At 47.3% G+C, this 22,167-nt stretch overlaps 1 protein-coding gene across 2 annotated transcripts in view; it reads right to left on the bottom strand.

The window, feature by feature from the left end:
• Positions 1–22,167, bottom strand: part of LOC115117595 (talin-2-like) — a 155,010-nt gene that overhangs the window by 5,036 nt on the left and 127,807 nt on the right. Inside the window, exons 42-56 of one of the 2 annotated variants that reach the window (XM_065013202.1) lie at positions 17,454–17,600; positions 15,539–15,640; positions 15,108–15,227; positions 14,724–14,870; positions 12,776–12,942; positions 6,716–6,899; positions 6,345–6,470; positions 4,447–4,563; positions 3,688–3,873; positions 3,321–3,428; positions 3,120–3,225; positions 2,512–2,636; positions 806–994; positions 466–648; positions 134–259 (exon numbers count right to left, since the gene is read on the bottom strand). In XM_065013202.1, coding sequence (XP_064869274.1) covers positions 134–259; positions 466–648; positions 806–994; positions 2,512–2,636; positions 3,120–3,225; positions 3,321–3,428; positions 3,688–3,873; positions 4,447–4,563; positions 6,345–6,470; positions 6,716–6,899; positions 12,776–12,942; positions 14,724–14,870; positions 15,108–15,227; positions 15,539–15,640; positions 17,454–17,600 — 2,133 coding nt within the window. Of the gene's footprint in view, positions 1–133; positions 260–465; positions 649–805; positions 995–2,511; positions 2,637–3,119; positions 3,226–3,320; positions 3,429–3,687; positions 3,874–4,446; positions 4,564–5,589; positions 6,103–6,344; positions 6,471–6,715; positions 6,900–12,775; positions 12,943–14,723; positions 14,871–15,107; positions 15,228–15,538; positions 15,641–17,453; positions 17,601–22,167 lie in introns of those variants that run through there. The other variant, XM_065013203.1, reaches the window with a different exon arrangement.

Genomic DNA, 22,167 nt, shown 5'->3' with positions numbered 1-22,167 from the left:
TGTACAGTGCTGTCAGCTCCTGATAAATGCTTGGAGTTGTTCCACTTATAGAACTGAAAGGCTTGACAAGAGTAAATCAGGTTTGAACAGTCTACATGTCACTGTGGAGTCTGCCAGAGCGTTGAAGTCTCACCTGAGCGATTCCTCCCACAAACTTGGTCTTGACCACCACGTTGTCATCGTCTGCCTTGTGGAACGTAGCTTTCTGGGCCGCTCGGACCAGGTTGTCCGACGCCCTCTTTACTGCGTTACCAGCAGCCTTTGGGAGGACAGTCCATCAATATCATACCACATAACATGTTACAACTATTACACAATGCTAATCACAAGATGTGTGTTTGTGGGGTTACACTGAGCCCCGTCTCCCCCGGCACCCCTCCAGATCTGAAACAATTAGATAGACGTGTAGGACCTACAGGAGTGCCTAGGAGGCAGGGGGCCATTTGTTATTCATCATCCTCGTACCTGCAGTCTCCTCATGGCCTCAGAGTCCTGGTCAGCTTTAACCTTACAGGCCACTAGGAGCTGGGCTGTGGAGGCTGCCACCTGCTTGGCTGACGAGATCAGCTTCTCCTCGCTGGCTTGGCCCTGGACCGAGGCATTAGCTGCCTCACACAGGTTACTGGTGGCTGCTGCTACCATCCGGGCCTGTAGGAGAGAACACAGAGAGAACGGTTCATATATATTTCAAAGATGCAATCCCTTAGAATTAGTGATGTGTTCATTCCAGCTCTTCCAAAAAAAGGATTGATAAACATTATTGGGAGGCTTTATTTAGATTGTGTGTGTAGGTGTGTGTACGTACCGCTGAGATGAGACCCTGGGACCACTGACCATCATCCACTGCGTTAGCTGGAATGGAGCCCACCTTGCCCTGAGCCACCAGCTCTCTCTGGGCAGCTGAGGCAGACTTGACCAGGGCACTGGTGGCCGCAGCGATGGACTTAGCTGCTTCCAGGATCTGCTCCTCAAAGTCCAGCGTTTCATCTGCTTGCTGAAGGGGAGACGAGACAGTCACAACTCAGACGTTTCACAGGACGAGACAGTCACAACTCAGACGTCTCACAGGACGAGGGAGACGAGACAGTCACAACTCAGACGTCTCACAGGACGAGGGAGACGAGACAGTCACAACTCAGACGTCTCACAGGACGAGACAAAGATAGGCAGCAATCATATTACATGGCAAACGTAATGGTTTTGATGTTGGCATTTGTTCATTTCAAAATAGTTCACTGACACAGATTTGTTTACAAATCCTGACTGTGACTACAGAAACTTCTCAGTAACATCTGTTATTTGGGGCAAACTAAACGAAATAAGAACACAAAACACTTACAACTATTCTATGCCAAGTCATTCCAAGATTAGACCAGTCCCTCACACACACAGTCTGTAGACAGGGCGGGACACTGTAGAAATATGTTTGATATATAGTTGGATTGAATAACAACCTAATATATCAAACATATCAGACAGAGGCCTGCAGCGAAGGCTTCGAGGGTTTATACTCTGATCAGAGGAGTACTTCTACAGTATATAGGGACAGATGGGTTACAACTAGAACTACAGGACAGGAGGGAGAGAGTGAAAGAAAGAGGGGGAGAGAGAAAGAGAGAGAGAGAAGGAAGGGAGGAACAGAAGGGTTAGGAACATAGACAGCAGGAAGGGGGGGAGAAAGGGATTGAAAGAGGAAAAGAGTGAAGGGGAGGGAGAGAGAAAGTGAGGGAGAGCGAGAGAGAGGGAGTGAGTGAGAAGGAAGGGAGGAACAGAAGGGTTAGAAACAGACAGCAGGAAGGGGAGGGAGAAAGGGATTGAAAGAGGAAAAGAGTGAAGGGGAGGGAGAAAGAGAGGGAGATTGAAGGAAAAAGAGTGAAGGGGAGAGAGGGAGAAAGAGGGGGAGAGAGAGAGAAGGGGGAGAAGGAGTGAGAAGGAAGGAGGAGGGAGGAACAGAAGGGTTAGAAACAGACAGCAGGAAGGGGAGGGAGAAAGGGATTGAAAGAGGAACAGAGTGAAGGAGGGAGAGAGGAGGGAGCGGTGAGCAGAAGGTCAGAATAGAGTAGGAGGTTCCTCCTGAACAATGTACATGATATCAGCTACAGACAGACTGATAGACTGGTAGACATACCAAAGTACATACATACAGGCGTACAAACATGAATAAATCCAGAGACAGAGAGGTTGCCACTACTTTCACTGTATGTGAGGAGAGACAATACAAGTATTAGACATTCAAATAGTGAATAGAGCATCACCCTATGGATCTAACACTGACTCACGGCGACTGAACACCACAGAATCTTAGTGTCAAAACTGATGAGAGACTGTCTCTAAACAGACAGCCACATAATGACAAACAACAAAAGAGACAAGCACCAGGACAAAATTACTGACAGGATTGTCATTCTTGCTCCAACTTATGCATCCCATTTATGTTATTAGTGTAGAAATTGGGGGTTAAAAATACCCATGTGGCTTGTGAGGTGCGTTGTGGGTGGTGTAGTCTCCTACCTTGGGCTTGGCTCTGGGTTTCAGCTGCTCCAGTTTCTTAGCTGCTGCTTCGATGGACGCTGCCGCCCCCAACAGCTCCGTCTCTGCTATCACTGTGGGGTCCTCTGGGTCCACCCACTCTGTGCCTGAAACACACACACAGTGAGTTACCACACACACAGCAGAGCATGCCTCACAATATGAAGACCACAGAGACAGAACAAATGCCACATGACACGGCATGCACAGCAAATTAAGTGTGTTTAAGATTGAATCGCAATCATCTTATCAGTGACATTAAATACGCAAATGAAGAGCATCCACACTGCAATGGACATGGTGATGAGCATTTCACAATGTCTTTATGGTGAGAAGGAAACTAAAATGAAGAGCATGATGGATGAATGGGGATATTGTTAGACTAACGGGCCTGTAAAGAGGGACAATTCAACGGTCGGCCCTGAATCACAACTGGTTACATCTTAACTTACCTCCATCTGTGGCAAAGAAGGCAGGAACAGACTGTTAATAGAACACTCTGGATACATACAGTATATCTGCTAAATGATCATTACTGTCCTATATCATGAACCAGGCGTACAGTAGTTCAGTGAAGTGTCTCCTCTCACCTTTCATGGCCTCAGCAGTCTGGATGAGTTCAGTAACAGCCCCAGCAACACGTTTAGAGTAGAACACCAGCTGCTGCTTCTGCTCTGCTGTAGGCCCCTGGAGGACCTGGAGATACACACAGAGTAGAGGTGGTTGAGGAAAACATCCCCATCATCACTATTACTCTATTCTCAAATCACAGACACACCCACCCAACCTACCAGCAGCACATGCTCCAGTAGGTCAATGTAACCTGTGGTGCACTCTGTCCCGTAGAGCAGTGCTCTGCTCCGTACGTCCTTGTTCACCTCCTGGTGGTAAGCTGCTTGCTGAGAGACACAGACACACAGTGTTAGGAGTCAGATGTTCCACTTTCCAGGTGGTCAGTATTGATGAGATGAGAAGTAATATCAATATGTATTCTTCCTCTAACATCCACACGGTTTAGGGCCTAGGGATGATCACAACCTTGCATATAGTCAGCATGTTGAAAATGGCCGTGCTGGTCAGGGTATAAGTATACAGGATAGGAGGGTAGGGGACAGAAGGTAGGGGGCATCTTCCCTAGTAAGGAGTATTGATCAGAACCTTGCATGTGGTCAGCATGTCGAAGATGGCCTTGCGACTCAGGTTAGCTGTGGAGATCACATCCTCCTGTCGTGCAGAGTTCCCAGCCGCCACTGCTTTGGCTGTTGCCGTGGTGATGCCCTTGGTCATGCGGATGAACTCTTCAGGCGTGGTCGACTTCTCCGGGACGTCTTTAGACTGGAACACCTGAAGAAATACAACACTCAATATGTTCTTAAAAATCTCACTGATTTAATATATCAAACAGCTCTCCATATAATGGGCTATGTCCTATAATGACCAAACACACAACAGACATACTAATGTGTCCCAATGTGGCAACACTGGTTGTTGAGTTTTAACTCTGGTTTATCTTATTGATCCCATGGTAATAGCCGTGTTTGATCAAGGCTCTAGTTGGCTCTAGGCTCTCTGCACTAGGAGGCTGTCCTGAGGGGGTACTGATAAAGCTTAGAAGCTGGAACCACAATCTAATGGAGATCTGTGGTCCTCTGTCAGTTACTAAAGATAAGGATAGCAGGGAAAACACAGGGCCTGGGCCGTTCTAGAGTTCAGAGCTCATCTAGTGACGAGTATATAAACCGTTATGGTTGATGATTCAATATGTCAATGCTTTTATAGTACATAACTAATACAGCATTTACAGCTTAGCTTGAGGACACGTTTCGGCCACAAAGCGGAAGTGAGAGAGCATGTCCATTGTCATCTATCCTAATCAAGTCATTGATGAAATAAATCACTTTATAGATGACTGCTTACCGTGAGTTCCTGTTTAATACATTCAATGGTGGCCTCCAGGGCTCTGGTCCCCCGCGTGGCCTCGTCCTCCACAGCCTTCACCGTCTTCAGCAGGGACGTCACGTTGGTCACCATCACCTGGTGGGTTACCAGAGGGGGGACAATGGGGGAGACAGGTCCATGGATGTCAGTGGGAGAGACAGCACTGGGGGCATCAGAGAGACATCTTGCCTTTGGTGGGCGGAGAGATGAACATTTTTTTCTGTTGACAGTTTGCGTGTGCTGTTGGTATTATGTACATAAACACCATATGGAACTGAAAGACAGGCAGCACAACAGCCATCAACATGAACCACCCTGCAGCTTGAGCTGAAGTTAATATAAGCCAAACTTAACCTGTTATCTACCGTCTGTCTGCCTCAGGGCTTGGAGAAGGTCCAAAAGCAGGTTAAAAGGAGTGCCCTGGATTACTATGACTGTGTCCCAAATGGCATCCTATTCCCTATTTATGCTGCAGTAGTTCATGTGTCGGGGGGCTAGGGTCAGTTTGTTATATCTGGAGTACTTCTCCTGTCCTATTCGGTGTCCTGTGTGAATCTAAGTGTGCGTTCTCTAATTCTCTCCTTCTCTCTTTCTTTCTCTCGGAGGACCTGAGCCCTAGGACCATGCCCCAGGATTTACCTGACATGATGACTCCTTGCTGTCCCCAGTCCACCTGGCCGTGCTGCTGCTCCAGTTTCAACTGTTCTGCCTTATTATTATTTGACCATGCTGGTCATTTATGAGCATTTGAACATCTTGGCCATGTTCTGTTATAATCTCCACACGGCACAGCCAGAAGAGGACTGGCCACCCCACATGTGCTCTCTCTAATTCTCTCTTTCTTTCTCTCTCCCGGAGGACCTGAGCCCTAGGACCATGCCCCAGGACTACCTGACATGATGACTCCTTGCTGTTCCCAGTCCACCTGGCTGTGCTGCTGCTCCAGTTTCAACTGTTCTGCCTTATTATTATTCGACCATGCTGGTCATTTATGAACATTTTAACATCTTGGCCATGTTCTGTTATAATCTCCACCCGGCACAGCCAGAAGAGGACTGGCCACCCCACATAGCCTGGTTCCTCTCTAGGTTTCTTTCTAGGTTTTGGCCTTTCTAGGGAGTTTTTCCTAGCCACCGTGCTTCTACACCTGCATTGCTTGCTGTTTGGGGTTTTAGGCTGGGTTTCTATAGAGAACTTTGAGATATCAGCTGATGTACGAAGGGCTGTATAAATAAATTTGATTTGATTTATATAGTGCACTACTTATAACCAGGGCCCCAAGTAGAGCACTATATAGGGAATAGGATACCATTTGGGACACAACCCATCAGTCTGTTAAACTACATTTCCACCGCATGCGCTAGGTAGGTAGTGGCTAACAGTGATTTTAGATCTCGCTTCCTTTCCATTTGGATGAGTCATTGACTAGCGCTGGATGAGATTAGAGCATGGGGAGGTAGATGGGATGTTGATTAATGGCTAGGCCTAAAGGAGGGGGAAGAAATCTGCTGCTATGGCACACAACGACAGCATGCCTTCATCTGGTGTAGTGGAAGTGCTCACCAGAACACCCTTTATGCACATATCAGACTGAGGAGGCATCCCGTTCACTTCTGCCATGTCTCTGGGGGACAACTGGGCGTAGATTACAAGATTTCATCTTACAATATTTTATTTCAGAGCACTAGACAGAGTTCAAACAGAATTGGTTGGTTTCCCGGACACAGATTAAGCCTAGTGCTGGACTAAAAAGCACTCTGTCAAGAAGATGTATAATAACTGTATAAAAAGCTACAGCCAGGAGTGATGATGATGCAACAATGCCTGTTAGAGACAGTGGCCTTAGAGTCCAATATGGGTCTCACTGGGTCTCCTACCTTGGCAGCACTCTTCAGCTGGTACATGGACGGGTCGTCTGCAGCCTTGCCCGCAGCACACTTAGTGGCTCCTATGAGCTCAGCCAGGGCCTTGGCCACGTCTTTCACGGCGTTGATCAGAACCACCTATACAGAACACACATATCATCAGCTTATTAAGGACACAACCTGGGGTAGAGTCCATCCCAGGTTGGGTGCATCAATAGGTCCCCCTAACTAGCTACAGTACTTCCTACTTTTAATAGCAGTCTCTTTGAAAGGAAAGTTACAGTAGGCCTTTGTTTTATTAATTAAAAACAGGTACAGTAATTTCATCCACTAAGGAATGTTCTGGGAACAGAAGATGTCACCTAAAATGAAAAATAGGTCACCTGTGTCTCTGGGTCGTCAGAGCCGATGCTGGCGGCGCCCAGTTTGACCACGTCAGTGAGCTGTGTGATGGTCTTAGCTGAGGACTGGGCAGCTTGGGCTAGTTTGTCCTGACCGGACGCTGCTCCAGACACCAACATCTTAGTGTCCTCCACCAAAGCCTTCGCTGTCTTCAATATGTTCTCCCTGGGAGGGGGTGCGGTGAGAGGGAGGAGAGAGAGACGGACAGACGAAGAGAGACCGAAGGAGATGGTAAAATCTCTAAACTTCTACAGGAGTTACCATGGGCCATGGTTAAACATTACGGTTTTTATTTTATTCCAATGGTCTAATTATTACAACCCTGCTATGAGACGACCCTCCACCAACACAAAGATATGTCAAAACTATTTTAACCCATTCAAAATGATAGCTCTTAACACTAGAACCCTAAAGCAGTCATTTTGACAGTTCATTATCCTTTTGGTTTTTATTACTCTGCCATTAACTCTTGCCCACTCCGTCCTTGACTTTTCCTAAATAAGTCTACAAACACCGCCGTTGTTAGAATCTTAATATCACAAACAGAACTGGTGTAAATAACCAGTTATAGGAGGGCATGTCATTTTTTGAATGTTTTTTCCCCCTTGCCCCTCCTCCCAACAGTAGGGCCTGCTCTGCTCCTCCTTCCAACAGGAAGGCCTGCTCTGCTCCTCCTCCCAACAGGAGGGCCTGCTCTGCCCCTCCTCCCAACAGTAGGGCCTGCTCTGCTCCTCCTCCCAACAGTAGGGCCTGCTCTGCTCCTCCTCCCAACAGTAGGGCCTGCTCTGCTCCTCCTCCCAACAGGAGGGCCTGCTCTGCTCCTCCTCCCAACAGGAGGGCCTGCTCTGCTCCTTCTTCCGACAGTTGAAAGTGGAGTCCAAAGTTGAAACTAAACCTAAACTACACCTAAATTAATTTCACACACAACAGATGAAATAAATGAAGTAAAGTATGATGTGGAAAATGGGTGAGTTGATGAGAAAGGGGAAGCGAAAGAAGTTTACTAATGTAATCACTAATTGTGAATGAAGAACAGGGAGGGCCATTCTATTGTATTGATCCATTGTAATCATCATCATCTCAAAATGGTATGTTCCCTATATCAGCAAAACAAATCCAACCAGTCTTATGAGACTACTCTGGACAACTTGGAGGACGCTCCACAGTGAGAGCATAATTGTTGAACAGCTTTCAATCTCTGGGGAAATATGCACATCTCGCAGCAGGCACAAGTTTCAGAGAATGGGGTGATGAGGCTTGTGGAACCTTACGTTAGCAAGGAGAGAACTGTCACCATGGACAATTACTTCACTTCACTGTCATTGGCGAACAAGTTGCTTGCAAAGAAAACAAGTATGGCAGGCACCATGAACAAACAGATATGGGAGCACCCTGCCTCTGCGCAAAATAAGAAACCTGCACAGCTGTTGTACTCAACAACAGTGCTGAAGAATGACAAGACAACGGGACACAAGCAAGAGAAAACCGGATACTATTACGCACTACAACCAAACAAAGGTATGTCCAAGTGTGTCAAGCAAGTGAAAGTTGCTTAGGACAAGGGATACTAGCTAAATGAAACCCAACTGATGAAGTACGAGCTGACAATAATAGTTTATTTTTGACTACTGTCATATTAACATATATTCATTGTAATGTCATTATTGCTGTTGTGCCAAGTTTCACTATTTATCAAGACCACTTGGTGCCTATAATGATGTTCAGGATACTGATGTTGTCATCATTTGATCGTGCGTCTTTTGACCCTACTTCTAATGATGTTCAGGCTACTGATGTTGTCATCATTTGACCATGTGTCTTTTGACCCTACTTCTAATGATGTTCAGTCTACTGATGTTGTCATCATTTGACCGTGTGTCTTTTGACCCTACTTCTAATGATGTTCAGGCTACTGATGTTGTCATCATTTGATCGTGCGTCTTTTGACCCTACTTCTTGGTGGTTGGGGTATTTTCTTTTGTCTTTCTAAAAATAAGCTGTTGTCATGCTCCTAAGCATATGCTTTCTGTTTCATAGATGTAACAAACCACTAAACAAATCAAATGTATTCAAAACTAGAATTTTTGTGCTTGAGCATCACAGTAAAGGAAAATGCTGTGTAATTTGAAATAAAATACAAATCAGATCATCGTGTTACCCAAGGCCTTCATTAACACAACCAAATTATCATTTTTGCTATAACATGAAATATATTAATTACACTGTTAGAATGTTGCAGTCAAAATGACTGCTCATTAGCTTGAAGGGGGTCCATAGATGCCAAGCGGTTCTAGTGTTTAAAAGACGACATCATTCAACCTTCAGAGATTTCCATATCAAAGGTTGATCTTTGTCAGAGCATCTGCAGAGGCAGGGGTCAGGTAGAGGTCAGCAGAGGTCTGAAGTGTTTAATACAAGGGTTTGGTCTGAAGTACTGAGCGACTTCCTCTCCTCCCAGTCTGAATGATTTGTAATGTGACTCCAGTCCAGACACTTCCTCCTGCCTGATCACTAGGCTATAAGTCTTCCTGTTACTGCGTGCAGGGGTGGAGGTTGGCCTAAGGCACGTCTCAAACTCATTCCACGAAGGGCCAAGTGTCTGCAGGTTTTCACTCCACCCTTGTACTTGATTGATTAATTAAGGTCACTGATGAGTAAGGAACTCCCCTCACCTGGTTGTCTAGGTCTTAATTGAAAGGAAAAACCAAAAACCCGCAGACACTCAGACTCCGTGGAATGAGTTTGACACCCCTGGCCTAAGACCTGATTCCAGCTGTATCTGTCACACACAACCTTGTGGGAAGACACAATTCAGTCCCATTCAAACTCTTATTTTCACTAACCCCTAATTCTAAACCTAACCCGTACTCAATGTAAATAGTCTGGGTGGCCATTCAATTAGTTTAGTTGTTCAGCAGTCTTATGGCTTGGGGGTAGAAGCTGTTAAGGAGCCTTTTGGTCCAAGACTTGGCGAACCGGTACCGCTTGCAGTGCGGAAGCAGAGAGAACAGTTCATGACTTGGTTGCCTGGAGTCTGAAAATTCTTTGGGCCTTCTTCTGACACCGCCAAGTACAGTGGGGGAAAAAAGTATTTAGTCAGCCACCAATTGTGAAAGTTCTCCCACTTAAAAAGATGAGAGAGGCCTGTAATTTTCATCATAGGTACACTTCAACTATGACAAACAAAATGAGAAAAAAATCCAGAAAATCACATTGTAGGATTTTTTATGAAATTATTTGCAAATTATGGTGGAAAATAAGTATTTGGTCACCTACAAACAAGCAAGATTTCTGGCTCTCACATACCTGTCTTGCTCTTCTTTAAGGGGCTCCTCTGTCCTCCACTCGTTACTTTTATTAATGGCACCTGTTTGAACTTGTTATCAGTATAAAAGACACCTGTCCACAACCTCAATCACACTCCAAACTCCACTATGGCCAAGACCAAAGAGCTGTCAAAGGACACCAGAAACCAAATTGTAGACCTGCACCAGGCTGGGAAGACTGAATCTGCAATAGGTAAGCAGCTTGGTTTTAAGAAATCAACTGTGGGAGCAATTATTAGGAAATGGAAGACATACAAGACCACTGATAATCTCCCTCGATCTGGGGCTCCACGCAAGATCTCACCCCGTGGGGTCAAAATGACCACAAGAACGGTGAGCAAAAATCCAAGAACCACACGAGGGGACCTAGTGAATGACTTGCAGAGAGCTGGACCAAAGTAACAAAGCCTACCATCAGTAACTCAAATCCTGCAGTGCCAGACGTGTCTCCCTGCTTAAGACAGTACATGTCCAGGCCCGTCTGAAGTTTGCTAGAGAGCATTTGGATGATCCAGAAGAAGATTGGGAGAATGTCATATGGTCAGATGAAACCAAAATATAACTTTTTGGTGAAAACTCAACTCGTTGTGTTTGGAGGACAAAGAATGCTGAGTTGCATCCAAAGAACACCATACCTACTGTGAAGCATGGGGGTGAAAACATCATGCTTTGGGGCTGTTTTTCTGTAAAGGGACCAGGACAACTGATCCGTGTAAAGGAAAGAATGAATGGGGCCATGTATCGTGAGATTTTGAGTGAAAACCTCCTTCCATCAGCAAGGGCATTGAAGATGAAACGTGGCTGGGTCTTTCAGCATGACAATGATCCCAAACACACTGCCCGGGCAACGAAGGAGTGGCTTCGTAAGAAGCATTTCAAGGTCCTGGAGTGGCCTAGCCAGTCTCCAGATCTCAACCCCATAGAAAATCTTTGGAGGGAGTTGAAAGTCCGTGTTGCCCAGCAACAGCCCCAAAACATCACTGCTTTAGAGGAGATCTGCATGGAGGAATGGGCAAAAATACCAGCAACAGTGTGTGAAAACCTTGTGAAGACTTACAGAAAACGTTTGACCTCTGTCATTGCCAACAAAGGGTATATAACAAAGTATTGAGATAAACTTTTGTTATTGACCAAATACTTATTTTCCACCATAATTTGCAAATAAATTAATAAAAAAATCCTACAATGTGATTTTCTGGATTTTTTTTCTCATTTTGTCTGTCATAGTTGAAGTGTGATGAAAATTACAGGCCTCATATTTTTAAGTGGGAGAACTTCGACAATTGGTGGCTGACTAAATACTTTTTGCCCCACTGTATATAGTTTCCGATGTCAGGAAGCTTGGCCGTAGAGATTTATCTGGCCGTATGTACTACCTTCTGTAGCGCCTTCCGGTCAGATGCCGAGCAGTTGCCATACAGTGATGCAACCGGTGAGGATGCAGCTGTAGACATTTGGGGATCTGGGGACCCATGCCAAATCTTTTCAGTGTCCTGAGGGGGAAAGGCTTCATCTTGCCCTCTTCAGAACTGTCTTGGTGTGTTTGGACCATGATAGTTTGTTGGTGATCTGGACACCAAGGAAAATGAAACTCTCGACCCGCTCCACTACAGCCCCGTCGATGTTATTGCAGGCCTGTTCGGCCCTCCTTTTCCTATAGTCCACGCTCAGCTCCTTTGTCTTGCTCACATTGAGAGGTTGTTGTCCTGACATCACACTGCCAGGTCTCTAAACTCCTCCATATAGGCAGTCTCATTGTTGTGGGTGATAAGGCCTACCACTGTTGTGTCATCAGCAAACGTAATGATGGTGTTGGAGTCATGCTTGGCCATGACGTCTTGGGTGAGCAGGGAGTACAGGAGGAGGGTCATCGTCAGAAAGTCCAGGGTCCAGTTGCAGAGGGAGGTGTTTAGTCCCAGGGTCCTTAGCTTAGTGATGAGCTTTGTGGGCACTATGGTGTTGAACGCTGAGCTGTAGTCAATGAACAGCATTCTCACAGAGGTGTTCCTTTTGTCCAGGTGGGAAAGGGCAGTGTGGAGTTCGATTGAGATTGAGTCATCTGTGGATCTGTTGGGGGTGGTATGCAAATTGGAGTGGGTCTAGGGTTTCTGGCATGATGGTGTTGATGTGAGCTATGACCAGCCTTTCAAATCATTTAGGCATGTTACCTTCGCTATCTTGGGCACAGGGATTATGGTGGTCTGTTTGAAACATGTAGGTATTACAGACTCGGTCAGGGAGAGTTTGAACATGTCAATGAAGACACTTGTCAGTTGGTCCGCACATGTTTTGAGTTCAAGTCCTGGTAATCATCATCTTAGTTCTGTATTGACGCGTTGCCTGTTTGATGGTTCGTCTTACCAGAACCCAAAAACCTAACCTTAAACCTGAAACTAACCCGAGCACTAACCCTAGCTCCTAACTCTAAACCTAACCCTAGCTCCGAACCCTAAACCTAACCCTAGCCCTAGCCCTATCCCTAAACCTAATCCTAGCTCCTAACCCTATACCTAACCTTAGCTCCTAACCTTAACCCTAGCTCCTAACCCTAATCCTAAACCTAACCCTAGCTCCTAATCCTTAATGTAATTCTAACCCTAACACTAATTCTAACTCTAGACCCCATAGAAATAGCACATGACCTTGTGGGGACTAACAAAATGTCCCCAGTTATTCAAAGTTTTGTTTCATTACTGTTCTTGTAGTGACACACACCTGTGGTCAGCGAAGGACTCGTCATTCTCTGCGTTGAGTGTGCCAGAGGAGGCGAACATGATGGTGGTGTCCAGTTCAGCGATGATGCCAGAGACAGCACTGGCAGCTGTGATGCAGGCCTGAGTGCCCTTATTACCAGCCTGTAGGGCCGACAGCACCATCGACACCTGGACAGATACAGTCAAGCTGCTCAGTTTAATACATCCAGAGAGACACAAGCAGAGACAACACACACTGAGGACTCCTGTAGGAGCCACAAACAAACAATCACAGATCACAGCCTCCATTGACACTGGGGCTAGATCAGAGAAAGGGAGTTGGTGTGACTGTCGGTGTGTTTTCTTGTGTCCTTTTGTTTTCTGTCACTGCAGTGCTCTCAGATGTATTTATGTGTTGGTCTAATGTCTATCCATATCAGATGCAGACCATAGGGACTAGAGAACCCGTCCAGTCAAAATGACAGCTACATGGCACTCTTATTTCCTCTGCTACCTACTCAGCTGAGAGAATATCTGGCAAATCAGAGAGAGCGAGCGCCAGACAGAGCGAGCGCCAGACAGAGAGAGTGAGCGGGCGACAGAGAGAGTGAGTGAAGCGGCGACAGCGAGAGAAGCGGCGGCGACAGTGAGTGAGCGACAGAGCGGCGACAGAAGAGTGAGTGAGCGGCGACAGAGAAGTGAGTGAGCGGCGACAGAGAGAGAAGCGGCGACAGAGTGAGCGAGCGACAGACAGAGCGACAGAGACAGCGGCGACAGAAGCGACAGACGCGGCGACAGAGAGAGCGGCGAGCGACAGAGTGAGCGAGCGACAGAGTGAGCGAGCGACAGAGTGAGCGAGCGCCAGACAGAGCGAGCGCCAGACAGAGCGAGCGCCAGACAGACAAGCGGCGCCCAGGCGCCAGAGCGGCGCCAGACAGACAAGCGAGCGAGCGACAGCGAGCGACAGCGAGCGGAAGCGGCGACAGAGAAAGCGGCGACGAGCAGAGAGAAGCGGCGACAGAGAGAGAGCGAGCGACAGAGAGAGAGCGAGCGACAGAGAGAGAGCGAGCGACAGAGAGAGAGCGAGCGACAGACAGTGAGAGCGACAGACAGTGAGAGCGACAGACAGTGAGAGCGACAGACAGTGAGAGCGACAGACAGTGAGAGCGACAGACAGTGAGAGCGACAGACAGTGAGAGCGACAGACAGTGAGAGCGACAGACAGTGAGAGCGACAGACAGTGAGCGAGCGACAGACAGTGAGAGCGACAGACAGTGAGAGCGACAGACAGTGAGAGCGACAGACAGTGAGAGCGACAGACAGTGAGAGCGACAGACAGTGAGAGCGACAGACAGTGAGAGTGACAGACACAGAGACAGAGAATCTGTCCATTTCCCTACATGGATATTTAAAGCAGAGCCAATAAAATTCTACCACATTCACACAAAGACTTTAGCAATGTCCTTGGAAAAGCATAAAGCATTCCTTCCTAGGAGGATGATCTGTGATAACAGCAGAAACACCGAATACATCAAAGCAGATTATTGGCGTATGTACCTTTACACTGCTCTTTGTTTGACATGTTTCACTGTATTAATTTAGTGCCAGTGGAATACTTATCATGTATCATTAAACAGAATTGACTGGAGACCCTGGCTCTACCGAAGGCCTTAAAGTCAACTGGAATGGTGTCACACAAGTTCCTAAAGTACTACTAGACGTTCCTTTAAAGTTGCAATGGGAACCCTGTAGGCAGGCCAAGATATTATGTCGTAGTTTTCAGGTTACCTCTACATTTCTATTTCAATTCAACAACTGAAAATGTCATTTATTTTTAAAGATGATTTTTCTTTTCATTACTCAAATTCCAATTGACTTATTGAATTGATGGGAGTTGAAAAGGAAGGTGTATGGTAAACCAGGTATGTGACCCCTTATTCCGATGGAAGACCTCTCCTACAGTACAGTACCTTCTCTGTGACAGTGCGGGCACACTCTATGAGCTCTCTCTTGGTGTAACTGTCTGAGGGGGTGATCTGCAGCGCTCCAGCCTTCTGCACCAGGAAGATACAGCCGTGACCCAGCTCCTGGACACCAGCCTTGATTTGGAAACCAATCTGGAGGGAGACAGTACCAGCATAGAAGACACCAATCAACCCAAGACATAACTTAATACTAACCTAATAAGGTGACAAAATAAAGATTGAATTAATCTCTCTGGTTGTACATTTGAATCCAGGTATTCTGGTACCAGGTTTGTTGAGTAGAAAGCAGATTAGAGTGACATAGTAGTCAAATTGGTACAATAGAGATGGGTGGATAGATGGATGGGATTGACTATAGTGGTTGGATACCTCCTGGGGTTCTGCAGTGTGCGCGGCCAGACGTCCCTGCAGGGCCAGCTGGCTGTAGTCTGTGGTCACCCGAGAGGCCAGACCCCCCAGCTCCTCTGGACACGTCACAGACTTGGTCATCTAGAGGACAGAGAGACCAGTCAACATTAACCCCAGACTTCCTGAATCCTTGAAAGGAATAGAGAAAACTATACAACACAGAGCCTGCTGGAGGACGTTTGTGGATGACTTGTGGTCCACAGGAAGAAAAAGGGGTTGAGTCCTGAAACAAGACGTTTGGATAACGAATGTTGGCTATGTTACCGCAAAGCACTTTGTGACAAATGTTGTCGTAAAGAGGGCTTTATAAATACAATTATATTGATTGATCGCTCTAGAGATAAATTGTTAAACAAAAATAAAATCGGTATTTCCATCTGAATCTAATTTACCATTTCCTGGGCGGTGACCGCAATGGCCTTGGAGTATTTCACCATGGTAGTCTGGTAGTCTACAAACGATCCTTCTGGTTCAGGAGAGGTCCCCTCGTCCAGCTGAGAGGAAACAAAAATAGAAAACCCTTACTCAACCAAAAATAAACCCTCATTCAAACGTGAAAAAATAAATAACATTCCAACCCTCCCAAAAAACAAAAATCAACCCTTTTTCAACCAAACATACAAAACCTTATTCTAACTAAAAACCAACCCTTAAACAACCCTTAAGCCAAACATACAACCCTTATTCAACCTGCATTATGAACTCTCTTGGCATACTGAACTGTTTTAACATAGTTCCTTACTAACGTCTTCCTGGCAAAGTATCCACCTTCAGAATATGATCATGAATATGCACATTAGCTCATTCCAATCCATCATTAGCATATCAGTCTGTAAATATACTGTCACTTATTAGACACCCGTCGTTATGATGTCAGCCACTTTACCACAACACAGAGTAAGACACAAATGGTTCCCACATTGGATGCTTCTGGCACGCTGGCTGGAATGTGTACTGACGATAATAGTGATAGACTGGTATCCACTATGTTAAATCCTGGAATTCACCTCCACTACAAATGCCGGTTAAAGAACGCTGTTATCTCAGAAAATTATCTCAACAGATTATCCCCATTTATTCAAGTCAGACACATTCATACAGAGTTCATAGGAATGTACATTCATGATTTTTGCCAGCAGCATACCACCCTGCATACCACTGCTGGCTTGCATCTGAAGCTAAGCAGTGTTGGTCCTGGTCAGCAGCATACCACCCTGCATACCACTGCTGGCTTGCATCTGAAGCTAAGCAGTGTTGGTCCTGGTCAGTCCCTGGATGGGAGACCAGATGCTGCTGGAAGTGGTGTTGGAGGGCCAGTAGGAGGCACTCTTTCCTCTGGTCTAAAAAAATATCCCAATGCCCCAGGGCAGTGATTGGGGACACTGCCCTGTGTAGGGTGCCGTCTTTCGGATGGGACGTTAAACGGGTGTCCTGACTCTGAGGTCATTAAAGATCCCATGGCACTTTTCGTGAGAGTAGGGGTGTTAACACCGGTGTCCTGGCTAAATTCCAATTTACCTAATAAACCCCAGTTTACAATTGGCTCATTCATCCCCCTCCTCTCCCCTGTAACTATTCCCCAGGTCGTTGCTGCAAATGAGAACGTGTTCTCAGTCAACTTATCTGGTAAAATAACAGATAAATAAATCAAATAAAAATGACATAAACCGCAGTATAGATGCAGATTGGAGACAAACACAGCACGTCAGATTCTACAGCTTGGACCAGACCACTTGTTGAGAGAGAGATGCAACAAGATGTTTCAGCATTCGAGGCTTCTTCTTCCTACACAGCCAAATATATTGAATCTTTACAATGCAACTGATCATGGCAAAAGCACTCTCTATCCCTCTCCTTGTCAGTCCTACAACATGGAGCGGTGTTGCTGCATCATCCACCCTGCCCCACTCATCCTGCCCATGGAATCCACCATACCCCACTCATCCTGCCCCCCCGTCACCCCCACTCATCCTGCCCATGGAATCCACCATACCCCACTCATCCTGCCCCCGTCACCCCCACTCACCCTGCCCATGGAATCCACCATACCCCACTCATCCTGCCCCGTCACCCCCACTCACCCTGCCCATGGAATCCACCATACCCCACTCATCCTGCCCCCCGTCACCCCCACTCACCCTGCCCATGGAATCCACCATACCCCACTCATCCTGCCCCCGTCACCCCCACTCACCCTGCCCATGGAATCCACCATACCCCACTCATCCTGCCCCCGTCACCCCCACTCATCCTGCCCATGGAATCCACCATACCCCACTCATCCTGCCCCCCATCAACCCCACTCACCCTGCCCATGGCCTCAGCAATGGAGTCCACCATGGCGCCCACCATACCCCCTTCGCTGGCGGCCTCGTTCAGGGTCACCATGATGTCATCCACCGCCTCCCTCATCAGCTGAGCAGCCTCCGCTATGGCATCATGGGTATGGGACGCCTTCATACAGATAGAGATACATACACTTATGTTGGGAGTCATTAAAACTCTTTTTTCAACCACTCCACAAATTTCTTGTTAACAAAATATAGTTTTGCCAAGTCGGTTAGGACATTTACCTTATGTATGACACAAGTAATTTTTCCAACAATTGTTTACAGATTCTTTCACTATCACAATTCCAGTGGGTCAGAAGTTTATATACACTGAGTTGACTGCCTTTAAACAGCTTGGAAAATTCCAGAAAATTATGTCATTGTTGTAGAAGCTTCTGATGGGCTGATTGACATCATTTGAGTCAATTGGAGGTGTACCTGTGGGTGTATTTCAAGGCCTACCTTCAAACTCAGTGCCTCTTTGCTTGACATCTTGGGTAAATCCAAAGAAATCAGAAAATACCCCACAAAAATGTTTAGACCTCCACAAGTCTGGTTCATCCTTGGGAGCAATTTCCAAACACCTGAAGGTACCACGTGTATCTGTACAAACAATAGTACGCAAGTATTAACACCATGGGACTACGCAGCCGTCATACCGCTCAGGAAGGAGACGCCTTCTGTCTCCTAGAGATGAACGTACTTTGGTGTGAAAAGTGCAAATCAATCCCAGAACAACAGCAAAGGACTTTGTGAAGATGCTGGAGGGAACAGGTACAAAAGTATCTATATCCACAGTAAAACGAGTTCTATATTGACATAAACTGAAAGGTCGCTCAGCAAGGAAGAAGCCACTGCTCCTGAACCGCCATAAAAAAGCCGGACTACGGTTTGCAACTGCACATGGGGACAAAGATCTTACTTTTTGGAGAAATGTCCTCTGGTCTGACGAAACAAAAATAGAACTGTTTGGCCATAATAGCTATTGTTATGTTTGGAGGAAAAAGTGGGAAGCTTGCAAGCCAAAGAACACCATCCCAACCGTGAAGCACGAGGGTGGCAGCATCATGTTGTGGGGGTGCTTTGCTGCGGGAGGGACTGGTGCACTTCACAAAATAGATGGCATCATGAGGGAGGAAAATTAGGTGGATATATTGAAGCAACATCTCAAGACTTGGTCGCAAATGGGTCTTCCAAATGGACAATGACCCCAAGAATACTTCCAAAGTTGTGGCAAAATGGCTTATTAAGGACAACAAAGTCAAGGTATTGGAGTGGCCATCACAAAGCCCTGCCTCAATCACATAGAACATTTGTGGACAGAACTGAAAAAGAGTGTGCGAGCAAGAAGGCCTACAAACCTGACTCAGTTACACCAGCTCTGTCAGGAGGAATGGGCCAGAATTCACCCAACTTATTGTGGGAAGCTTGTGGAAGGCTATCTGAACTGTTTGACCCAAGTTCAACAATTTAAAGGCAATGCTGCCAAATACTAATTGAGTGTATGTAAACTTCTGACCTCTGGGAATGTGATGAAAGAAATAAAAGCTTAAATAAATTCTACTGTTATTCTGACATTTCACAACTCCTGACATTTAATCCTAGTAAATATTCCCTGTTTTAGGTCAGTTAGGATCACCACTTTATTTTAAGAATGTGAAATATCAGAATAGTAGAGCGAATTATTTTTTTCAGCTTTTATTTCTTTCATCACATTCCCAGTGGGTCAGAAGTTTACATACCCTCACATTTACATTTAAGTCATTTAGCAGACGCTCTTATCCAGAGCGACTTACAAATTGGTGCTTTCACCTTATGACATCCAGTGGAACAGCCACTTTACAATAGTGCATCTAAATCTTTTAAGGGGGGGGAGGTGAGAAGGATTACTTTATCCTATCCTAGGTATTCCTTAAAGAGGTGGGGTTTCAGGTGTCTCCGGAAGGTGGTGATTGACTCCGCTGTCCTGGCGTCGTGAGGGAGTTTGTTCCACCATTGGGGGGCCAGAGCAGCAAACAGTTTTGACTGGGCTGAGCGGGAACTGTACTTCCTCAGTGGTAGGGAGGCGAGCAGGCCAGAGGTGGATGAACGCAGTGCCCTTGTTTGGGTGTAGGGCCTGATCAGAGCCTGGAGGTACTGAGGTGCCGTTCCCCTCACAGCTCCGTAGGCAAGCACCATGGACTTGTAGCGGATGCGAGCTTCAACTGGAAGCCAGTGGAGAGAGCGGAGGAGCGGGGTGACGTGAGAGAACTTGTGAAGGTTGAACACCAGACGGGCTGCGGCGTTCTGGATGAGTTGTAGGGGTTTAATGGCACAGGCAGGGAGCCCAGCCAACAGCGAGTTGCAGTAATCCAGACGGGAGATGACAAGTGCCTGGATTAGGACCTGCGCCGCTTCCTGTGTGAGGCAGGGTCGTACTCTGCGGATGTTGTAGAGCATGAACCTACAGGAACGGGCCACCGCCTTGATGTTAGTTGAGAACGACAGGGTGTTGTCCAGGATCACGCCAAGGTTCTTAGCACTCTGGGAGGAGGACACGATGGAGTTGTCAACCGTGATGGCGAGATCATGGAACGGGCAGTCCTTCCCGGGAGGAAGAGCAGCTCCGTCTTGCCGAGGTTCAGCTTGAGGTGGTGATCCGTCATCCACACTGATATGTCTGCCAGACACGCAGAGATGCGATTCGCCACCTGGTCATCAGAGGGGGGAAAGGAGAAGATTAATTGTGTGTCGTCTGCATAGCAATGATAGGAGAGACCATGTGAGGTTATGACAGAGCCAAGTGACTTGGTGTATAGCGAGAATAGGAGAGGGCCTAGAACAGAGCCCTGGGGACACCAGTGGTGAGAGCGCGTGGTGAGGAGACAGATTCTCGCCACGCCACCTGGTAGGAGCGACCTGTCAGGTAGGACGCAATCCAAGCATGGGCCGCGCCGGAGATGCCCAACTCGGAGAGGGTGGAGAGGAGGATCTGATGGTTCACAGTATCGAAGGCAGCCGATAGGTCTAGAAGGATGAGAGCAGAGGAGAGAGAGTTAGCTTTAGCAGTGCGGAGCGCCTCCGTGATACAGAGAAGAGCAGTCTCAGTTGAATGACTAGTCTTGAAACCTGACTGATTTGGATCAAGAAGGTCATTCTGAGAGAGATAGCGGGAGAGCTGGCCAAGGACGGCACGTTCAAGAGTTTTGGAGAGAAAAGAAAGAAGGGATACTGGTCTGTAGTTGTTGACATCGGAGGGATCGAGTGTAGGTTTTTTCAGAAGGGGTGCAACTCTCGCTCTCTTGAAGACGGGAGGGACGTAGCCAGCGGTCAGGGATGAGTTGATGAGCGAGGTGAGGTAAGGGGAGAAGGTCACCGGAAATGGTCTGGAGAAGAGAGGAGGGGATAGGGTCAAGCGGGCAGGTTGTTGGGCGGCCGGCCGTCACAAGACGCGAGATGTCATCTGGAGAGAGAGGGAGAAAGAGGTCAGAGCACAGGGTAGGGCAGTGTGAGCAGAACCAGCGGTGTCGTTTGACTTAGCAAACGAGGATCGGATGTCGTCGACCTTCTTTTCAAAATGGTTGACGAAGTCATCTGCAGAGAGGGAGGAGGGGGGGAGGAGGATTCAGGAGGGAGGAGAAGGTGGCAAAGAGCTTCCTAGGGTTAGAGGCAGATGCTTGGAATTTAGAGTGGTAGAAAGTGGCTTTAGCAGCAGAGACAGAGGAGGAAAATGTAGAGAGGAGGGAGTGAAAGGATGCCAGGTCCGCAGGGAGGCGAGTTTTCCTCCATTTCCGCTCGGCTGCCCGGAGCCCTGTTCTGTGAGCTCGCAATGAGTCGTCGAGCCACGGAGCGGGAGGGGAGGACCGAGCCGGCCTGGAGGATAGGGGACATAGAGAGTCAAAGGATGCAGAAAGGGAGGAGAGGAGGGTTGAGGGGGTAGAATCAGGAGATAGGTTGGAGAAGGTTTGAGCAGAGGGAAGAGATGATAGGATAGAAGAGGAGAGAGTAGCGGGGGAGAAAGAGCGAAGGTTGGGACGGCGCGATACCATCCGAGTAGGGGCAGTGTGGGAAGTGTTGGATGAGAGCGAGAGGGAAAAGGATACAAGGTAGTGGTCGGAGACTTGGAGGGGAGTTGCAATGAGGTTAGTGGAAGAACAGCATCTAGTAAAGATGAGGTCGAGCGTATTGCCTGCCTTGTGAGTAGGGGGGAAGGTGAGAGGGTGAGGTCAAAGAGGAGAGGAGTGGAAAGAAGGAGGCAGGGAGGAATGAGTCAAAGGTAGACGTGGGGAGGTTAAAGTCGCCCAGAACTGTGAGAGGTGAGCCGTCCTCAGGAAAGGAGCTCATCAAGGCATCAAGCTCATTGATGAACTCTCCGAGGGAACCTGGAGGGCGATAAATGATAAGGATGTTAAGCTTGAAAGGGCTGGTAACTGTGACAGCATGGAATTCAAAGGAGGCGATAGACAGATGGGTAAGGGGAGAAAGAGAGAATGACCACTTGGGAGAGATGAGGATCCCGGTGCCACCACCCCGCTGACCAGAAGCTCTCGGGGTGTGCGAGAACACGTGGGCGGACGAAGAGAGAGCAGTAGGAGTAGTGGTGTTGTCTGTGGTGATCCATGTTTCCGTCAGTGCCAAGAAGTCGAGGGACTGGAGGGAGGCATAGGCTGAGATGAACTCTGCCTTGTTGGCCGCAGATCGGCAGTTCCAGA

Source organism: Oncorhynchus nerka, linkage group LG28 (assembly GCF_034236695.1).
Source record: "Oncorhynchus nerka isolate Pitt River linkage group LG28, Oner_Uvic_2.0, whole genome shotgun sequence".
Classification (NCBI taxonomy): Eukaryota; Metazoa; Chordata; class Actinopteri; order Salmoniformes; family Salmonidae; genus Oncorhynchus; species Oncorhynchus nerka.
Note: the sequence above shows the minus strand (reverse complement) of the source record. Positions and strands in the feature narration are given on the sequence as shown.